Source organism: Rhincodon typus, chromosome 14, assembly GCF_021869965.1.
Source record: "Rhincodon typus isolate 14 chromosome 14, sRhiTyp1.1, whole genome shotgun sequence".
NCBI classification, from domain to species: Eukaryota; Metazoa; Chordata; class Chondrichthyes; order Orectolobiformes; family Rhincodontidae; genus Rhincodon; species Rhincodon typus.
In genome coordinates this window covers 23,526,516-23,548,311 of record NC_063345.1, presented here as the reverse complement: position 1 = coordinate 23,548,311, position 21,796 = coordinate 23,526,516, and the positions used below count along the sequence as shown (strand labels likewise).

General features: G+C 39.7%; 1 protein-coding gene across 4 annotated transcripts in view; it reads left to right on the top strand.

The window, feature by feature from the left end:
* atp7a (ATPase copper transporting alpha) overlaps nucleotides 1-21,796 on the top strand; it is an 88,523-nt gene that overhangs the window by 21,461 nt on the left and 45,266 nt on the right. For 3 of the 4 annotated variants that reach the window (XM_048605055.1, XM_020512035.2, XM_048605053.1), the window contains 4 exons: nucleotides 11,288-11,768; nucleotides 13,419-14,150; nucleotides 17,085-17,327; nucleotides 19,034-19,197. In XM_048605055.1, coding sequence (XP_048461012.1) covers nucleotides 11,318-11,768; nucleotides 13,419-14,150; nucleotides 17,085-17,327; nucleotides 19,034-19,197 — 1,590 coding nt within the window. In that variant the 5' untranslated portion in view covers nucleotides 11,288-11,317. The remainder of the gene's footprint in view (nucleotides 1-11,287; nucleotides 11,769-13,418; nucleotides 14,151-17,084; nucleotides 17,328-19,033; nucleotides 19,198-21,796) is intronic. The other variant, XM_048605056.1, reaches the window with a different exon arrangement.

Sequence of the window (21,796 nt, the reverse complement as noted above, 5' to 3'; positions counted from 1 at the left end):
ACGGACTGTGCTGCCCGAGAGGGTGGTGGAAGCAAGTACCCTTGCAACATTTAAGAAGCAACTGGATAAGTAGTTAAAATGCCAGAGCCTTGTAGGCTAAGCACCAAGTGACAGTAAATGCAGATTGTGTAGTTTGGTGTAGAGGGGCCTATTTTTATGCTGTATGACTCTGACTTTAAGACTTCTGTTAGCTCTCCAAGTATCTCTGCTGCAAGTATACATGTGATTATAAAGATTACAATTTCAAGAAGATGATTGGGTATGGCAGTGATAATCTGTAATTGTCCTGTCTCCCTGCATCCCTTCTCCAGGGGTTTCTCTTTCTACTCACTTCTACAGCCATCCATCCTTTCATAACAAGCCATCTTGCAGCTGCTCATATGATATCAATTTTCTTTTATTCTTTTTCCTTTTCACTTTTTGTTGCTGATCTCCATCAGATATTTCCAGTTTAGATTCAAAATGATGTGGGCTCCATTTTATACAAAAAGTTAAATTCAGCCACCAGTAATGTTATCAGCAGTACAAGTATACTACTTGTACCCTCCATAAACTTGCTTCCTCATTTCAACTTAGTTTATGTGAGTTTGTTGTGGACCTGTATTCATAAACATGTTTTTTGTGGCACTGGAGTAACATCCCTTTGACAGTGATTTGAATCTTTATACGGATTGCTGTACTCTGAGTGATGCCGGTATTGAATTAGTGTTTTAAATCCTGCACATTAGGTGATATATTTACCCTATGCAATTTAGCCTTGGGATAGTGTTGGCCTTTTAACCATTTTCTGATCAATCTTCAAGCATCACTAAATTTGATTTTATCCCCCATGAGTCATTGGTTTATATTGGGAGCATCAAAGGTAGAACTCCACTTCAGGTCTGTTAAATAGATTTGTAGGACATAACTAGACAAATCAAATAATCACTTGCCTTGTTTAGCTTGAGGAAATGTGATTGGATTATGCTGTGACTATTCTGTTTTGGTTAATTACTTTATTCCAATTTAAAATGAAAGTATAGTTTGTAATCAATTTGTGATTCAATTTTCTGTAGTTATTACCATGGAGATGTTGAAGACCATGTCCTGTTAGCTGAAACAATCTGTTTACAGTAGTTCCTTTGCACCTTAGGACTGCTGAGCATGTAATAGGCCTGAGGAGGGGTGAGGTATGCTGTTGTTCCTTTTGCAGATCATGAATTCTGAGCCTACAGTTAAAATCTTCTGAGTAAGGCTTTTTTGCTAGGCTGAAATTCAAAATGCTTGTAACTAAGTTTCCATTGTTATCATTTCATAATGAATCTGATATTTTTAGGCTGGTTCCGGTGCTCTGTGGCAAGTAGCAATTTTGTAATCCTCTCTTGTGCTACATAAAGAATAGATTTGCATCGAATAAGCAGATAACTTTTGTTTCCTATGGTGGTTCCTCTTTATTTTTTTCCTTCCTCACAACTTCACTTTTGACTAATAATTATTTGTATTGGTGTGTGTTTCTGCTGATGTCGTTATCCCTTCACTATCTTGCCCAAATATAGACTTTCCATGTCAGAAATCTGGTAAGGCTATTTGACAGCGGGAGACATTACAGCTGTCATCCTGCTCTTGTTCCATGTTGAAATCAACACAAATCATCCTGTATCATTGGTTGAGTGACAGGAATTAAAACATTTGCTAATTTCATCTTTTGCCGACCTCTTTAGCTTCTTACTTCAATCTGCAAAGACCAAATGTCGCTTGACAGAGATTGGTAAGCTCAGCAAAACAAAAGAAATCAAGATTTGAACTTGCTTCTTGGCCTGTGTGGCAGTGTCACAATTAGCTGTGCATTTGCCACACTTTCACGTATAATTTTGGATCTGAATTTTGAGTGCTTCATTTGTAGCTGTGTGGCGTATATGGATTTTGTGATCAGCTACTCCAGCGGTTCAGTAGATAAAGATATCAGCACGAAAACTTCAAACTCAGAATTCTGTATGCAACTTTTTTTAAATAAAAGGGGCATTCATTTGTATATTTTTGTTTTCCCAAACTGGTAATGTTTTCTGTTTTTCTGGATGTTAAACTTTACATTTTAATTTGGAATCTTCACTTTTGACACGTTTTCAGATGGACTACAGTGGTATTTGCACACAGTTTGCGCAATGATAAAATCTCAATTCCACTTTTGATCAATTTTTCGTTTTACAGCTGACCCTTAAGACTGAAAGCAAACCTACTCAGCCGAGTCTGAAACTCTATATCTAGAGCACTGATTCCATCTCCAGACCACTTTAATGTCCCTGCAGAACTGACTTTGAAAACCCACATCCAGTCTGCTTCAGCCAACTTAGTGGGACATCACAAATTACATGACCTTCATTGCTTCCAAAGCTTGCATCCACGTTGAGGCTTGTTGGATCAAGTTATTGCCCCTGCTGCCTTCCTAGCTCCAAAGTGTAACTTGCACAGAATGCTCTGACTAAATCTAACCAGTAACAAAGTGCATTGTGACAAATACCTTCAGTTTCTCCTTGCCCACTAGTGTTTATGTTTCAACATTTCTTTCCTTCTCTTGTACTCTCTCTACTCCATCCACTATTAGAACATAAGAACTAGGAGCAGGAGTAGGCCGTCTGGCCCTTCGAGCCTGCTCCGCCATTCAATAAGATCATGGCTGATCCTTTCGTGGACTCAGATCGACTTACCTGCGTTCTCACCGTATCCCTTAATTCCTTTATTGTTCAAAAAAAATCTACTTTTTTTTTTTAGAAACATTTACTGAAGTGGCGTCAACTACTTCACTGGGCAAGGAATTCCATAGATTAACAACCCTCTGGGTGAAGAAATTCCTTCTCAGTTCAGTCCTAAATCTGCTCCCTCTAATCTTGAGGCTATGCCCTCTTGTCCTAGCTTCACCTGCCAGTGGAAACATCCTCTTTACTTCTATCTTATCTATTCCCTTCATAATTTTATATGTTTCTATAAGATACCCCCTCAATCTTCTGAATTCCAATGAATATAATCCCAATCTACTCAGTCTCTCCTCATAAGCCAACCCCCTCAACTCCGGAATCAACCTCGTGAACCTTCTTTGCAACCCCTCCAGTGCCAGTACATCCTTTCTCAAGTAAGGAGACCAAAACTGCACACAGTACTCCAGGTGTGGCCTCACCAGCACCTTGTACAGCTGCAACATAACCTCTCTGCTTTTAATTTCAATCCCTTTAGCAATGAAGGACAAAATTCCATTTGCCTTCCTAATTACTAGTTATACCTGCAGACCTACCTTCTGTGATTCATGCACAAGGACACCCAGGTCCCTCTGCATAGCAGCATGTAGATGTTGATGTATAAGTCAATCTTTCTCTCTACAAAACTTCTTCAGCAACGGTGATCAACTTACACACCAGGAATAAAAATGAACTGTGATTTGATTGTGAGTGTTTGACATCTTCATCACTCACCACATGGGGTCTACTCTGTATGGGTGTGTCTTAAACTCGTGCAACAAAGTGCCTTCAACAATCACACTGTTACACTCTGAAGCTATTATTAAATTTCTTTGCCTTGTTACTTTTCTCTGTTCAAAAATCTCCTAAAGCTTACTTCTTTAGCTATGCATTTTGATAATTCTTGTAACTTGTCCCCAATTTGACAGCGTCCTGCAGTGCCCTGACTGATGAAGGGTCTAGGCCTGAAACGTCAGCCTTCCTGCTCCTATGATGCTGCTTGGCCTGCTGTGTTCATCCAGCTCTACACCTTGTTATCTCAGATTCTCCAGCATCTGCAGTTCCTACTATCTCTGATAGAATTTGAGGTGCTTTGCGAAGTCAGTGATGTTGAATTCATGTTTTCTGCTAGAAAGTTTGTTAGAATGGACCTCCTATTGAAGCATTTGAGGATAACAATGAGGAAAATCATGGATAAAGTTGATTTTCCAATTTTTGGTATTTATCTAATCATTGATGATTGCTCAAAAGTTGTAAATTGGTTGTATTCAAAATCTGCAGGACATAAAAATTATAATCAATGGATGCAATTTCTTGGAATTCTTCTTGCAACTGTTACCACTGTTTATCTGCGGTATTTTGTCTTTTTTATGGTTAAAAGTTAGTTATTTGTTTCTTTTAAATGGTCTGGAACTCCTGTTTTTCCATTTTTACTTTAACATAATGACTTTCCAAAACTTCCAACCGTACTCCTGACTTGATTTGATTTATTATTGTCACGTACCTAGGTACAGTGAAAATTTTTGTTTTGCGTGCAGTACAGGCAGATTATACCATTCAACATGCACAATGGTGATAGAACAGTGAGGAATACTATGTTACAGCTGCAGAAAAAGTGCACAAAGGGTGAAATCAACAGTGAATTTGAAATTTGAGAGGTCCATTCAAAATTACAATGGGGAAGAAGCTGTTCTTGAATCTGTTTGGATGTGTGTGTAAGTTTTTGTATCTTCTGCCCGACAGAAGAGATTGGAAGATATTATAACGGGGGTGGGTAGAGTCTTTGACTGCGTTGGCTGCCTTCTGAGGCAGTGGGAAGCGTAGATGGAGTCGGTGGAAGGAAGGTTGACTTGCATGATGGACTGGGCTGTGTTCACGACTTTCTTACGTCTTGAGTAGAGCAGTTGCCATACCAAGCTGTGATGCATCTGGATAGACTACTTACCATGGTGCATCTATAAAAATTAGTGAGGGTCTTTACAGACATGCCAAGTTTCCTTAGCCTCCTGAGGAAGTAGAGGTGTTGTTGTACTTTCTTGACTGTCACATCAATATGGGTGGACCAGGACAGATTGTTGGTGCTCGTCACTCCGTGAAACTTGACGCTGTTGATCATCACCATCTCCACCTCAGCTCCATTGATCTAGATAGGGGCATGCCCTCAAAGTTGCTTCCTGTAAGTCAATGACCAAATTTTGCTGAAGTTGAGGGAGAGATTGCTGTCTTCACGCTACGTCACCAAGCACTCTATCTCTTACCTGTATTCTGTCTCATCTTAGTTTGAGATTCGCCTACAATGGTGGTGTTGTCAGAAAATTTGTAGATGGAGTTAGGATGAAATTTGGCCACACAGTCATGAGTGTCATAACTTCTCAAAGCCTGCCCACCATCAAACTCAATGGCACATGTCAGGAGTGAGACCAAATACCTCCTACCTGTCCTGGATGAATGCAGTTCCAACAACACTCGAAGCTTAAACCAAACAAAGCAGCCTGCTTGATTGGCAGCACAACCACAAACTTTCACTAACTCAACTACAAGTACACAGTAATAGCTCTGTGTACTTTTCCAAAATGTATTATCGAATTTCACCAAGGCTTCATAGAGTGCACCTTCAGAATCTATGAACGCTTATCACCTAGAAGCACGAGGGCAGCAACGGTAACTTAACAACTTGCAAGTTCCCCTCCAAGCCGCTCACCAGCGTGACTGGAAATGTATTACTATTGCTTCAATGTTGTTGAATCAAAATCCTGGAACTCCCTTGCGAACTGTATTGTGGGTGTACCTACACACCAAATAGACTGCAGCAGTTCAAGAAGACAGCTCAACACCACCTTCTGAAGAACTATTTGGGATGCAAAATAAATACTGGCCCATCGAGTGATCCCTTTTCTCATGATTGAATAAAAAGAATGTTTTGTTTTGTTTTGTAATAACTGATACGTGATGGTGTCACAAATGTTGACTTTGCACTTGAGTGAAAGGAAGAAAAAATATCTGCTTTCAATTGTAATTCAGTTACTTCTGCTGGAAAATATGATGTTTCAAATGTCAGGTGAGGGCAGGGCAGGGCGTGTCTCTGATGCTGCGTTTAATCAAATAGCCTGCTAGTCATCTCCTAAGTGGATGCATTTGTAAGTGGAGGAATAGCTACCTGACCAGGTAACCAGAGGGCCATAGTGTTGTCAGTGAATTAAGGAGGGGGAAAATACAGTCCTCCTATTTATGGGGTTTTATACTCTGTGACTCTCTCCATTTAGCTCTAATAGGCAGACTCTATATTGCAAGTCAAAGACTTTTCATAGACTACTTCTGTATATCCTCTTAGTGCAATTGATGCAATTTGTCTGTTTGCAAACTCACATTCTCCTTTTTTAAATCAAATTGCTTAATTCAAATTATTTGTTACTTCAAGTTGAAATCTTTCTTTTAAAAAAATTGTGTGCTGCTGTACTTGAACTGCTCACGTGAAAAGCATGGTGCAATAGAATTTGAGAATTAAGAACATGCTTCAGGTAATGAACTTTGCTTTGTTGTTCATTGACGGGCAGGTTGCCTGTTGCTGCCAGGCACGTAGGGTACAAAATAATTGGAGGATTCGTCTGACGATAGCACAGAGCATTTTTACTGGTGTTGTAATGAAAAAAAATTGTCTGTTTCCTGGATGCAGTACTTTATTCCAGATTGACCAGCAGCAGTTCAACATTTGCCAAGTAGCTGAAGCCTGATGCTTTTAAATCTCTCGCATAGATGGTGTTTGGTGGAGTGATTGAAATTATCTTGGCAGTTAGACTGTCAAATTTCCTCAGCTGTTACCTCAATGATTGAAGCAGGTGCTGCTTTGTGTGGAGAATTATAGCCAAACAACTGACTTAGTCTGGTAGTTATCAGAACAAAAAGTTGGAATAACATTGCAGATTTCTGTAATGTGGTGAAAGAACTGAAGACCTTGCTGAGTTTCATGTACTCCCTGATCTGCATTTTATTAAAAAGTGAGGCGATTCCTAAGCTAACAACACTGGACTCTTGCTCACTTGATTGATATCTGCTTCACAGAGGGGACCATAAAAGAAATCCAGAATGTCAGTTCAGCAGATCTCCAGCCACAAGGTTAGGTCCTCTTTACAAATCTATAGACTTTTCTGTCTGTCTGTTTCTGTTGAGGACCAGATTGGGGGACACATAATTAAAATTGATTTTTTTAGTCCAGCAGCGAGCATTAAAATCAGTTTCAGCCCTGTTCTTGCGCGAGTACTAGCTCAGGTATTTATAGTCGGCTTTTGCCAACTGATAGTTATGAGAACCGAACTGATTTTTCTTTGGTTTTCATTTTTCCTTGCTGTGTGATTAGGATTTGCTTATGTAAGACAAATTAACATTTCAATACAGTCAAATTTTAATGAGAATGTGAGCATCTACTATTTTTACAAAGTAATCACTTAATGTGCAGATTTATATATTTATTTTTGGTGGATTTGTATTCTCTACACTAGTTACAAGTTCAACCTGAACTCTGCAAAGTTTATTCTTTTTACTAAAGGACAGGAAGAGGTGCTTGCTTATTTTGTTAGTGTAACATAACAAAGTAGTGAAACTGAATCAATTAATGTTAACCTGAAGGTAGCACTTGAATTCAAACTTGATATTGCACTGAATGATTGAGATAAACTGAGAGGGAAGATTGAAGTGATTTTGCACCATCACACATTTGCTCTGAAATTCACTTGGGGTGGGTATTACTTGTAATATAAGCAATTATGGCAACTGCTTATTTTCTGTTCCTCCCAAATTCTCTTTCCCTTTCTCGAACTTTCTACCTTCCTGCCTCAGAAAATCAATATTTCGTTCAGGTGTATAATTTCATAAATGCAGTAGAAGTATGAGCTGCAACATCATTTAGTAAGATTATGGCTGATTTTGATTTTAACTTCAACTTCACTTTACTGCCTGTTCCCTTTTAATCCATGATTCCCCTAAAGTCCAAAAATCTGACATAGCCTTAAAGAATATCGCCAGGCTTCGAGGCAAGAGAATTCCAAAGATTCAAAACAGGGACCAACTCTTACAAACCTTTTCTGTACCAATCCTAAGGCAGTATATCCTTCCTTAGATTTCAAGTCTTTTGCCCATGTACTTTGTGTAAGGCAAGATAATAATTACTAGTACACTGCTTGACCTTGGAAGATGTTACCATATTGCATCAATCTTTTATCACCTTACCTAAACTTTGAGGGTTGGGGGATGGTTTATCAACATCGTGTGCAGTGGCTTGCAGGTTGTTAGTGCCGAACCTGACATTTGATCAATCACAAGAGTAGACCACTTGGCTCTTTGAGCCTGCTCTGTCATTCAATAATATCATGGCTGATCTGATTTTAACTTCAAGTCAACATTCCTGTATATTCCTGATACTCTTTCATCCCCTTGGTAATCAAGAATCTATTTACCTCTGCCTTAAAAAAAAAATGAAAGATTCTGCATTCATGCTTTTTGAGGAAGGGAATTCCAAAGACACTCGATCCTCAGAGAAAACTGACCTTCATATTCTTCAAACATGTGGCCATTTTATCAGATTATTAAATCAGTATAAGAGGGGATCAAGATCCATCTCGTTATGAATTACTGAGACCACCTTTGGGCTCCCATAATGGTTTGACATTGAATTGAGAAAATACAGGAGACCTGTTAATGTCTCTGGTATATATACATTCAGAAATGCCTTAATCTAGTCAGATTCTCCAGCATCGGCAGTTCCCACTATCTCGGAAACAGGACAGTCTTTTTCACTGGCATTCACTTGTGCGTTATATTAGGTTAGAAGTGGTGTTGATGAGCTGAGAGGATTTTGTTGTACTGTACAATTCACTGTTAAACAAAGGACAGATGGCATTATAACAAGAAGAAATAGCTAGTCCTGAAATTATTATTTAAAAAGGAATAATGATCTTAAATAGATGAATTATGAAACTATTCAATAAGCTAAAATTCCTTCCAGAAAATGAAGTGACACTATGCAAACAATTACAAGTTTGTAATATTGCCAAAGATTATTTGATTTGAGATTTAACAAGTGTAGCTCTGTTTTAGATGTAAATGGCATGAAATAGCTAGTTTTCTTTTTAAAAGATCAATGTTGTATTCAATAGGCTTAAAAGTCAAAATCCTGCCACATAGAAAATGTGAAAAACGCATGGCATGTCAGTCAACATTTGGGGAAAAATGTTAATATTTCACAAACTGTTCATAAGAATTAGATATCTTGCTTTATTGATCTCTAATGCTAATGTGTGTGCATCATATGGTCTGTATTTCCATTATTTTGGATAGTAAGACATGGTGTTGAAGCTTCTCATCTTGCATTCAAGAACCAATGCAAAACCACCAAATTTAGACAAGTTGACTCTGGCTGAGGTGTTGCCATGGAGATATCAACAGGGCCTGTGGCCTCTCTAAACTCATGGGAAATCCAATAGAGCGGTTTAAGTTTGAATACATTCCTTCTGTTTGTAACGATCGGGTGCCTGTATATATTATCACTTGCAAGTATATGTGAGCATGACTGATGATCTTAAGTTTGTATATAGTTCTCCATTGTTTTCCCTATGACAATGCCTTGGCCGATTAGTGACTTGCCAGACAATCAATATCTTTTGCTCCTGTAATATCAATTGCTGTGATATTTTTGAAACTTGAAATTTCACTTTCTTTCGTTGTCCTGATTAGTACAAGATGAAAAGCATTGGCAACATAAGAACTAGGAGCAAGGGAAGGCAGTTCAGCTCCTTGAGCCTGCTGTGCCAGTTGATATGATCGTGACTGATTTCGTCTTGGCCTCAACTCTACTTTCCTGCTGGCTCTCCGTAACCCTTCAACCCATTACTAATTAAAAATCTGTTTATCTCCTCCTTAAATTTACTCAATGTCTCAGCATCCACTGCACTCTGCAGTAGTGAATTCCATAGATTCATGACCCTTTTAGAGAAATCAATTCTCCTCATCTTTGTTTTAAAACTATACCCATTAGCCAAAATTGTATGCAATACTCCAGGTGGGGTCTCACTAATGCCTGCGCTTCTCTACTTTTATACTCATTTACCTACTTTTGTACTGTGTTCCTTACTCCACTGTGTAACGTGTCTCTAACATATACTTCTTTTCAGCAACATTCAAGTTTTGTGCTACCAAATTATTCATGGACTTTTTATGAAAGCTGTTGCTGGAAAAGACACATTTTGTCACCTTTTTTTTTGTCTTGCACTCATGAGATAATTTGCAAGAATAGCAATAAAAGAGGAAATAAGTATTTGTATTGTATGAGAGGAAAGTGTTGATCAGTTGTCAAGTTGACACTAGTAGAGGTGGTGTTGTGGAGAATGCAGTAGTTGATGATGATTGACAGTTTACTGCCAGGCTTTGTTTAGATTTTAATCCAGGCAGGTTGGGTCTGGTTGGTTAGGGCATTGCCCAAGAAATGATCCAGCAAATGACTATTGTCCATTTTGTTGAGTTGAAATTTATTCCTGAAGTCTATTCTTTTGGAAGTGGTTTTTGTTCCCTGTTTTCAGTTGTGCATAGGTGATTTTACTGTGATAGAATGAGGGATAGGAGGGGGGGAGAAAAGGGTTTCTTCAAAAGGAAGATAACAGTCTTAGTGTCGTGCAGTAAGTTGGGCAGTGACAAAAACGGAAATTGCTTGAGAAACTCAGCAAGTCTGGCAGCATCTATGGTTGGGAAGAAAGCAGAGAGGAAGTTTTGAGTCCAATGACCTTTCGTCAGAATACAGTTGGATTCTTTTGTGCTTCTGTGCTTCAGGTTTAGGTTCTCGCTGATGTTTGATCCTCATTCCGGGCGAATTGTGTTCCTGAGGAAATCTAAAGGGTCTGAGTATGGAATAGGGATCAAATTAGGCATCTCTTTAACTAATTAGCTCAGTATCCCATCAGAAAGTATGTTTACTCATTGGAAAGGAGCTGGTCATAGATTAAAAACTATGCTAGAGCAGCTTTGTTGGGCTAAATGTTGGCAAGGACAAGCTGAGCATCGCATTTATTTGTCTTTGCTGTTTTCTGCAAAATATTAGCAATACAGGCAGTCCCCAGTTTACAAACATGTTCTGTTCCTGGTATGTTTGTAGGTCAATTTGTACACAAGTCAGAATAAACAGCTTTTTGTAAGTATGAGCAAACATTCACATGTTGGGTTTTTAAAATTAATAATATGGGATCTTGCTCCTAAATACAAGCATTTGTAAATCAGACATTCATAAATCGAGGACCACTTGTAGCTTGGTTTTGCTAAATTTGACATCTGCAGAAGTGAGGTAAATTTGGAAGTGCCCTGATTTACTTATTTCTTTATTTCAGATGCTTTCAAGCACGAGTTTACTTTTTAAATAGGCATTGTACTTGCTGTCAGGTGAATTACTATTGCAAGCTTGAACAGCGGAACAGTTTACTACGCAGTTGGGAATGTTAATGTTTATTTTCTTTGTTGGATTGAAATTATTTTTCTTTTGCCTTTCTGGCTTTTGACCCTTTCCTTTTAAAGCGCTTTGATTTTTGTGTTTTTCTGTACAGGTCTCACTTGAAAACCATAATGCTGCTATCATGTACAATCCAGAGTTTCAGACCCCAGAGTCACTGCAGGAAGCAATCGATGACATAGGATTTGAAGCTACGTTGATAGACACAAGTCCAGTGCTTATCCCCCAAGAATTACCCCTTCTCAGTAATGAAAGGGGACTCGCTCCTCAGCCTGACCACAAGATTGTAAACACAGTGCCCAATACTAATGACACAGAGAGAAAAAAGTTACTTGATGAAAATGATTCAGCCTTCGCCTTTATCCCCACTACAGCAAGTCTTAAAGAGGAAATCATTGATTTAAAGATGGACGGTTCTCCAGTGGACAAGAAGTTGTCAATGTCTGAAGATACGTGGTCGATCCAAGGCAGTGAAATGGTGGTGAAGATGAGGGTTGAAGGAATGACTTGTCATTCCTGTTGCAGCACGATTGAAGGCAAAATTGGGAAGCTACAAGGTGTTCAGCGCATTAAAGGTGATCTTAAAGAAAGTCATTGTTTCTTTGCAGCTTTCTTGGTACTGACAGGTAGACATTTGCTCTGACCAAATAGCTCTGCCAATATTGTTCTTTTAAGTGGATGAGCAAAGGAGGTTACAGAACAGGTAAAATAACAAATCAAAATGGGTTTCCTCTGCCTACAATAGGAGAGTTGAGTTTACTCAAACACATAAGCTGAAGTAGATTTCATGTGGTTTAATTGGGTTACAAGCAAACACCAAGGCACTGTATTGTGTCTTTGCTCTGAGTTAGAGTTTGTAAATTCATTTGTTGCCTCTACAGGGGAGGCAGTTTATTTGTCTTTAAAAAGAAATCTTTACTGCTAAAAGTAAATCTTTAGATACAACATAGTGATACATGTGTTAATTACCTGATTTTACTAATCAAACAATGGCAAGATAGTGCTCACAGCAACATGAATGGGATCATAGTTACATTTGCATTTCAGAGGACAGGAGTGCTTTCCAGTATGAACATTCTCAATGAATGCATTAGTAACTATTCTTGCTCATCTTGATAGCATCCCCAACAACAAGAGAATATAGTTCTGAGGAAGGGTCACTTGATCAAAACGTTAATTGTGATTTCTTCCCACAGATGTTTTTGCAGCAATTTCTGTTCTTGTTGCTGATTTACAGCATCCACAGATTTTTCGGTTTTAACTATAGTATAGTTTTCTGTAATTGATTTTGGAGACTATTTGCCATCTATCTCAAATCTGACAAAAGCCATAAATATCTAACTATTGTATGTGCTGAAGATTTTTTTCAATTTATTCTGCATTTCCTGGCTATTTTAGTTATGCCTGGGTGCTGTTCTGTGTTTTGCTGCATGACTTTGCATCATGTAACTGGGTGAGGGAGGTATACAATATTACAAGGCTTGTTTAGTGTTTGAAAATGTATGATTTTTCTGGTCCAAATTATTGGAAAATAATTAGAGAGAAAAAATGGAAGGTGATTTATAAATAGAACTGAATGGACATGTGAAAATTACAAAGAAAACGTAGATTAAAATTTCAGATGGTAGCTTCTATTTTAATAAAGCATCACTCTTTAAATATAAAGATGTTCGTTGAACTGTGGGACAATTTCCTTGTTTTTTTTGTTGGCACTTGCTGTTTGGCTGAGGTGCTGACTGTTGCCAGGCTCAGTTCCACAGGTACTGGGAGCCCTCTGGTATTTTGGCCAAGAGGCGTTCTTCAAATGTGAGCATGGATGATAAACATTAACTGAATCATGGTCTATGTGAAGATGGGAGAGTTGAGCATGATTATATTCTTGGCTGGTGTGCTCAAAATGGACTCTTGACCATATTGCAGTCAAAGCATGGACTTCTTATTTGTTTTTCACCTCTCACCCAAAAACATGGAGTCCAATTAGAGTTTCTCATTCTGTTGAATTTGTTGGTCTCAGCTTGGATTTAATCCAGAGACTTTCTGCTTGCTGTGGCCTAGTGCAAAATCTGAGTTTTTATCTATCGCACCATCGAGAGGGTAGGATGTTTTGGCCTATTTTATCAAAAAATTCATGTTCTATAAGATCTTTTATCTAAGCTTACAAAATTTAAAGACTACTTTAATGAATTTAATTAATATTAACCAAATGTTTCTTTTTAACTATTAAGTTTCTTTGAATAGTCAAGAAGCCACAATTGTGTACCAAGCCCACCTCATCACACCAGAGGACCTCAGGACTCAAATCGAAAGTGCTGGATTCAATGCCACAATCAAAACCAAGGCCAAACCGCTGAAGCTTGATCTTAACATTGAACGCCTAATAAATGCAACTCAGGTGACCAAAGCCGATCCACGGGAGGTGAATAACAGATTCACAAACTTGATCCTCAGAATAGATGGCATGCACTGCAATTCCTGCGTAACGAACATTGAGAGTAACTTGTCAGAACTTCCAGCTGTACACAACATCAAGGTTTCTTTGGAATCCAGGGGTGCCACGATACAGTACAACTCAGCCATGATTACTCCAAATGCCTTAAAGCAGGCTATTGAGGCCTTGCCACCTGGAAATTTCAAAGTTTCACTCCGTAATGAATGTCATGATGCCAGGTCTTCACACAGTGTTACTGAACATCCTTTAGTAACTTCACCACAGATACGTTCCGTGGATTCAAGGAGGCATCAGTTGAGCAGTGTGACCGTGATTAATATTAAAGGAATGAATTGTGATTCTTGTGTGAAAACTATCGAAGAAAATATTTCAAACAAAAGTGGAGTGATCTCAATTCATGTTTCTCTTACACAGCACAATGGAGTTGTGGAATATGATCCTCTATTTACCAATCCTGAGGAACTGAGGGAGATGATAGATGATATGGGATTTGATGCCATTCTTCCTGGTAATGTTTTGTAATCTAAAAATAAATTTTCCTATCTAGTTTTTTCAATTTCAAAACTCTGTACACCCTTATTGATCATCCTTCCTGAGTCTCTTGATCTTAAGGATGAGTTGCATTGTTGCTTCGTAGATCATTACCACTCCTATTCGTGCCTCCTGTCAGCATGCCATGTTTAGAGGGGAAGTCCTGTTGTTTTTGTTTCTTCTTTGTTTAGAGTGCGCTTTGCTTAGATACAGTACCGTCAAGAGAGAATTTGAGTTATGCAGTAACGTTAGAATGCTGATATTACCCTGTTAAGTTTGTGTATCTCTTGACCAAATGTTAAGGAAATCTTTTAGTGTTCTGCTCACATAGGAAGCAAGCCCTACTTAGTTAATGCACTGCAAATGATAGAAGAGGGCTATGCAGCCTCGGTCAGCTACAAATGTGAGCTTGCAGACAATCTTGAGTTCACCGATCTTGACCAGAATGTCAAGAGGTACTTCTTCCAGGGCTATAAAGTTAACCTGAGGAGAGAAATAAGCTGAGTCTCTTACGGCCACGTTCTGTATGTTTGACTCCTGCAGAAAGTGAGTGTACTATTTGAAAAAGTAGTCAAGCTTGTCTGTGATGTCTCATTTCTTTAGTCAGTAGTCTGTAAATGCTCACTGTGAAGACTCATGGCTTGGATGAGATACCAGGGCAACGAGAACTGTAACTTGCTATGAGTCATAAAGCTAACAGCACAAAAACAGACCCTACGATCCAACTCGTCCATGTTGACTAGATATCCTGAATTAATCTCGTCCCATTTGCCAGCATTTGGCCAGTAATCCTCTAAACCCTTCCTTCTCATACTCATCCACATGCGTTTTAATTGTCCCAGCCTCCGCCACTTCCTCTGGCAGCCCATTCCACACACCACCCTCTGTGTTTAAACCTATGCCCACTAGTTTTGGACTCGCCCACTCTGGGGAAAAGATCTGGTCTATTCACCCTATCCACTCCCCTCATGATTTTATAAACCTCTAGAAGGTAACCCCTTAGCTTCCGACACTCCGGGGAAGATAGCCCTAGCCTATTCAGCTTGTCCCTGTAGCTCACATCCTCCAACATTGGCAACATCCTTGTAAATCTTTTCTGAACCCTTTCAAGTTTCACAACATCCTTCCTATAGCAGGGAGACCAGAATTACATGCAGTATTCCAAAAGTGGCCTAACCAATGTCCTGTACAACTGCAACATGACCTCCAACTCCCATACTCAATACACTGACCAATAAGGGCAAACATACCAAACGCCGCCTTCACTATCCTGTCTACCCACGACTACACTTTCAAGGAACTATGAACTTGCACTCTAAGGTCTCTTTGTTCAGCAACGCTCCCCAGGATCTTACCGTTGAGTGTATAAGTCCTGCCTTAATTTGCCTTTCCAAAATGCAGCACCTCACATTTACCTAAATTAAACTCCAGCTGCCACTCCTTGGCCCATTGGCCCATCTGATCAAGATCCCATTGTACTCTGAGGTAACCTTCTTCGCTGTCCACTACACCTTTTGATTTTGGTGTCATCTGCAAACTTACTAACCATGCCTCCTATGTTCACATCCAAATCGCTTGCATAAATGACAGAAAGCAGTGGACCCAGCACCGATCCTTTTGGCACTCTGCTGGTCACAGGCCTCCAGTCTGAAAAGCAACCCTCCACCACCACCTTCTACCTTCAAGCCAGTTCTCTATCCAAATGGCTAGTTCTCCTTGTATTCCATGTGATCTACCATGAGGAACCTTGTTGAATGCCTTACTGAAGTCCATATAGATCATGTCCAATGCTCTGCTCTCATCAATCCTCTTCGTTCCTTCTTCAAAAAACTCAATCAAGTTAGTGAGACATAATTTCCCATGCACAAAGCTACGTTGACTATCCCTAATTGGTTTTTGCTATTTCAAATACATGTGGATCCTGCCCGTCAGGATTCCTTCCAACGACTTGCCCACCACCGATGTCAGGCTCACCAGCCTATAGTTCACTGGCTTTTCCTTACCACCTATCTTAAATAGTGGCACAACAATGGCCAACCTCCAGTGTTCCGGCATCTCACCTGTGGCTATCAATAATACAAATATCTCAGCAAGGGGCCCAGCAATCTCTTCCCTAGCATCTGAGTCATTTATGAAAGGATTTCTGTGCAAAGTAGAATGTGCATTCTCCTTCCACTGACACAATTTAAAACCATTTTAAACTTGTCTTGGGGAGCTGATGGCCTAGTGGTATTATCACTGGACTATTAATCCAGAGACTTGGGTAATGTTCTGGGGACACGGGTTCAAATCGCACCCTGGCAGATGATGGAATTCCATAAAAATCTGGAATTAAGAATCTAATGATGACCATGAAACCATTGTCGATTGTAAGAAAAACCCATCTGGCTCACTAATGTCCTTGAGGGAAAGAAACCTGCCGTCCTTTCCTGGTCTAGTCTATATGTGACTCCAGACACACAGCAGTGTGGATGACTCTTAACTGCCCTCTGGGCAATTCGGGATGGGCAATAAATGCTGGTCTAGCCAGCAACTTCCTCATGCTGTGAATGAATGAAAAAAAACTCTCAAGCTCTTTAGTTAGTTGTAAGGATCTATATGGTTTAGTTTTACATCAACTTTGCCGTTCCTAGTAAGCAGAATGGCAGTAATACAGTGGCAAGCTCCTTAAATGATGGTTGATGCATGAAATGGAAATGTTACCCAAGTGTAAAAGGGCAACTCTTCTGGAACCAACGATAAAATGTAATACTCTGTAGGGAGGCCCTGCATTATAATAGTGTACTGTATCTGAGTGACTCCACTTAATATCTGACAAGTGAGAAAGTGGAATTGTTATGGTCTTGATGAATTCTAATACACATTTTGTAATGCAAAATGTAATGAAAATGTTACGCAAATTGTATTGCAGCAAGTACAGAACCTGCAGTGTTACCAACAGAAGTTTTCCCAAAAGTCTCTGTTAAAGGGAAAAACATGAGGAATGGTCTATGTGAAACTGGGATGGTCTCCATGCAAGGAGAGATGCAGGAGTTGAGCATCGTTCAGCAGAACACAGAAGCTCCACTGCCAGAAAAATGCTTTATTCAGATTACTGGCATGACCTGTGCATCATGTGTGGCTAACATTGAGAGGAACTTGAAGCAGGAAGATGGTAAGAAATTTATTCTATATCTTCTATTGGACTTTTTTTTTACTACAAATGTGTTTCAAGTCTTAATTTTGGTTTCTTCTCTCCTCCCTCTGAAATCTCGCCAATTGGAGCACTCTCTTGAGCAAGAGTGGTTCCTTCTTTTCCCTCAACACCTGAAGCTACTGATTATTGGCATTGTGTAGTTCACCTGCAGCTTTCCTTTTGGGTATAATATGAACATTGATAGAATATTGGTTAACAGACAGGAAGTGGACATTGGACATAAATATGACATTATCAAGTTGACAGATGACGAATAGTGGAGTGTCACGAGTCGGTGTTGAGGCTTTAGCTATTTACAATCTGCATTAACAACAAAGGTGAAGAGATAGAAAGAATGGAAAATCATGATTGCTGAGTCTGAAATTTTTTAAAGCATATAAGTTAGAGATTTAATAAAGGGAAGTCAGTGATTTAATGTGATTAGATTTTTAGATGTTTCCCACAGGAAGTCGATTAGCAGAATTAAAGCACGTGGGACAGGAGGTAAGGTACTGGCATGGATTAAGGATTAGCTAATGGGTGTGAAATAGAGGGTAGGATAATATGGGTCACTCTTGTGTTGGCATGCTGTGACAAGTGGAGTACCACAAGGATCAGCCCTTGATCCCTGCTGTTCAAATATATATTGATTTATTTGGATGTGGAGACTAAAGTTTCCAAGTTTGCAGATAATCCAAAGCCAGGTGGAAACATACGTTGTGAGCAGGGAAAATACAAGATTAATTCACCCAGTTTTGAGGTTCTGATAATACGTGAGATATAGCTGGAAAATACTTGATGAATTTCAACTCCAGCAAAGTGAAATTATAAAGAGGAGCTGGCGCAAATTGGGTGGCTTACTTAAGCGATGGAAAGACTGAAAAAAATGCAGTCCCAATAGTAGAACTGATGATATCGAAAAGCTGAAATCTTTGTATGAAGGGTTAAAGATTGAAGACTTAATGTGAGAAAGATAAGGAGCTGCAGTTACCTATCTTCACTGCGGTCTGTGGGTCAGAAAACTTAGGATCCATTTGCAGGGGGCAGAGCTGAGACCAAGGTCATGGAGTTTTGAGATCAATCTGGAGGGGATAATGGTGTTGAAGGTGGAGCTGTAGTCAATGAGCGGGAGTCTGATGTTAGGTTGCCCAAATGTTCCAGGGATGAGTGCAGGGCTAAGGATATGGCATCCGCTGTGGACCTGTTATGTCAGTAGGCATGGCTGGGAGATTGGCTGGGATTGAGGCAGGCTGGGAGACTGGAGTTGATGTGGGCTTGTGCATTTCTTGAATGATTTAAATAATTATATTGTTAAGTTCCCAGCAGGGCATTCTGTTCCTCCAACACAAAAGATCAAACCCTCAAGGGATGTCTGCGTGGGAAGTGTTTGGATGAAAATTTGTATGTGTTTATAGGAAATTTTAATCACTTATCAACATGTTCTGAGACTGAGCACAGAGCCCAGACTGTTACTTTATCTGAGATCACTGGAGACTTGGGATCCTGGACTGCATTTTTATTTCTATTAATCAAAAAAAAAGCAAATCTGGCCGTATTTGAGAAGTGTTAGCAGCATGTGGGTGTTGATGGTAAATGAGCACAAATGCTGAAATTATTTTGAGCTTTTCAGCTTGAGCTGTACTGTTGTAGTTTAATGTGAGTTTTTTACTTTTGATTCTGTCAAGGGATATATTCTGTATTGGTTGCTCTAATGGCTGGAAAAGCAGAAGTGAGGTATAACCCAGGTATCGTAAAGCCCCCAGATATTGCAGACTTAATAAGGGAGCTGGGCTTTGGAGCCTCTGTGTTGGAGGACTACGATGGATCAGATGGTCAGTTGGAACTTGTTGTGAGTATTCAGTTCAAATATTGCTAAATTGTTCACTGCTTCAAGGGAAGGAATTCCAACCACTCAAAAAAAAAAATCACAGTGCGATACATAACTAGTGCTACCCCTGATCTGTTAGATGTTTTAAATTGATGTTGCGGGAACTGTGACGCTATCTATAAGTTCAGTTACTCAAGTGCGATAATCAGTGAGCAAAATGGTGACTGGTGTGGAGAAATCTGAGGGGTGAATTGTTGCACTTTTCTGCTGAAGGTGTACCGTATGCTGGCAGAGTTAGGTTGTTACTGTTCACCTTTCCCCATCTTCCATGATGGAGCAAGCTAATTCTTGCAATGCCTGGTCGGTGAGCCAGTAACACTGGGCCACAGATGAGTTCTCCTCTAGATAAGTATGTTTGTGGTTTGAACAAGAGCCACCTCGACTTTTGCAGTTTAATGGTTTCCAAGAAGTAATTTGTAGAATCATATGATTACAGCAGAGAGAAAGGTCAATCGATCCATGTATCCATTCTAGCTCTGTGTAAGAGCAATTCAACTTGTCTTAATCTTCTATCCTTTCTCTCAGCCTTTATTTCCTTGATGATTATCTAGTTTCCCTTTGAAACCCATGAATGAATCTGCCACCACCGCTTCTGACAGTACCCTCCAGATCTTAGCCTTATATGAGTGAGTTATGATTCTTGACCCTTTCGCCAGCAAATGGGATTGGTTTTCTATATCCGCTCCATCCAGATTCCTCAAGATTTTGAACATCTTTATCGAATTATCTTCCTTTTCCAGTCTGTCCTCCTACCTGAAGTCCCTCATCCACAGAACCATTCAAATAATTCTTTTCTGATCTGTCTTTAAAGCCTTCAAATCTTTGTTAAAGTACAGTGCCCAGAATTGGACACACTATTTCAGTTGAAGATGAATGAATGATTTATAAAGATTCACTGCTAGTCCTTGCTTTTCTACTCTATGCCCCTATTTATAAAGCCCAGAATCACATATTCCTTATTAATCACTTTCTCAACATACCCTACCACCTTAAGTGATTTGTGCACATATACTAAAAAAGTCGCTTTGCCCCTGCGTTGCCTTGTTAATTATATCTTTTACTTGTTGCCTATGTTTCTCTTTACTACTACAAGTATTCACTTTACACTTCTCTGCATTAAATGTTATTGGCTACTTTTTAAAAAATTCATTCACGCGATGTAATGGACTGGGCCATCACTGCCCAAACCTTTTGTCCTTGAGAAGCTGATGATGAGCTGCCTTTTGAACCATAGCTGTCCATTGCTGTAGATAGGAAGTTCCAGAATTTTAGTCCAGCAACGCTGAAGGAGTAACGATATATTTCCAAGTCAGGATAGTGTGCGGCCTCGAGGGGACCTTGCAGGTGGTGCTCTTCCCAGGTGTCTGCTGTCCTTGTCCTTTCAAATGGAAGTGGTTGTGGGTTTCGGAGGAGCAGTCAAAGGGTCTTTGTCGAATTTCTGCAGTGCATCCTCTAAATGGTACATACTGTTGTTGCTGTGTGTTGGTCATGGAGGAGTGGATGTTTGTGGATGTGGCGCCAATCAGGTAGTCTGCTTTGTCCTAGATGGTGCTGAGCGTGTTGAGTGTTGTTGGAGATGCACCCATCTGGGCAGTGGGGAGTATTCCATCATACTTCTGACTTGTGCCTTATAGATGGTGGACAGGTTTTGGGGAGTCAGGAAGTGAGTTACTTGCCGTAAGATTCCTGCACTTGTAGACACTGTATGTATATGGATAGTTCAGTTCACTTTCTGGAACATAATAGCTAGAACCTGGAGTATGCACTTCAGCCCCTTGAGGTTGCCCCGCCATTTGATACGAAAGTGGCTGATCTAATCTCGGCCTCAACCACACTTCCCTGCTCACTCCCCATAACCCTTTAACCCATTACAAATCTGTCTATCTCCTCCTTAAATGTACTCAATGTCCCAGCATCCACATCACTCTGAGGGTAGTGAATTCCACAGATTCATGACCCCTTTTGAGAGAAGTAATTTCCTCTTCATCTCTGGTTTAAATCTGCTACTTCTTAAGCTAAAACTTTGACTTCGTTCTGGATTGCCCAACATGAGGAAACATGCTTTCTACATCTACTTTGTCAATCCTCTTTAGCATCTTCTACACATCAATTAGATCTCCTATCGGTCTTCTAAACACCACAGAGTATAAGCCTAAATTGCTCAACCTTTCTTTATAAGACAAATCCCTCATCTCTGGAATCAATCTAACAAACCTTCTCCAAACTGCCCCCAATACAAATACATCCTTCCTCAGGTAAGGGGACCACAACTGTACTCTGTACTCCAGGTGTGTATTCGTGAATGCCTTATAAATTTACAGCAACCCTCCTCTACTTTTATACTCTATTCCTTTAGCAAGAAATGCCAAAATTCAATTTGCCTTCCTTATTACCTGTTATACCTACACACTAGTTTTCTGTGATTCATGCGTGAGGACACCCAGAGTTGTTAGGCCCATTTATCTAATCTATCCATATCTATTTGTAGGTTTCTTATTTTCTCAGTGCAACTTGCTTTATTGTCGTCGGCAAATTTAGCGGTAGTACTTTCCATCCCTGC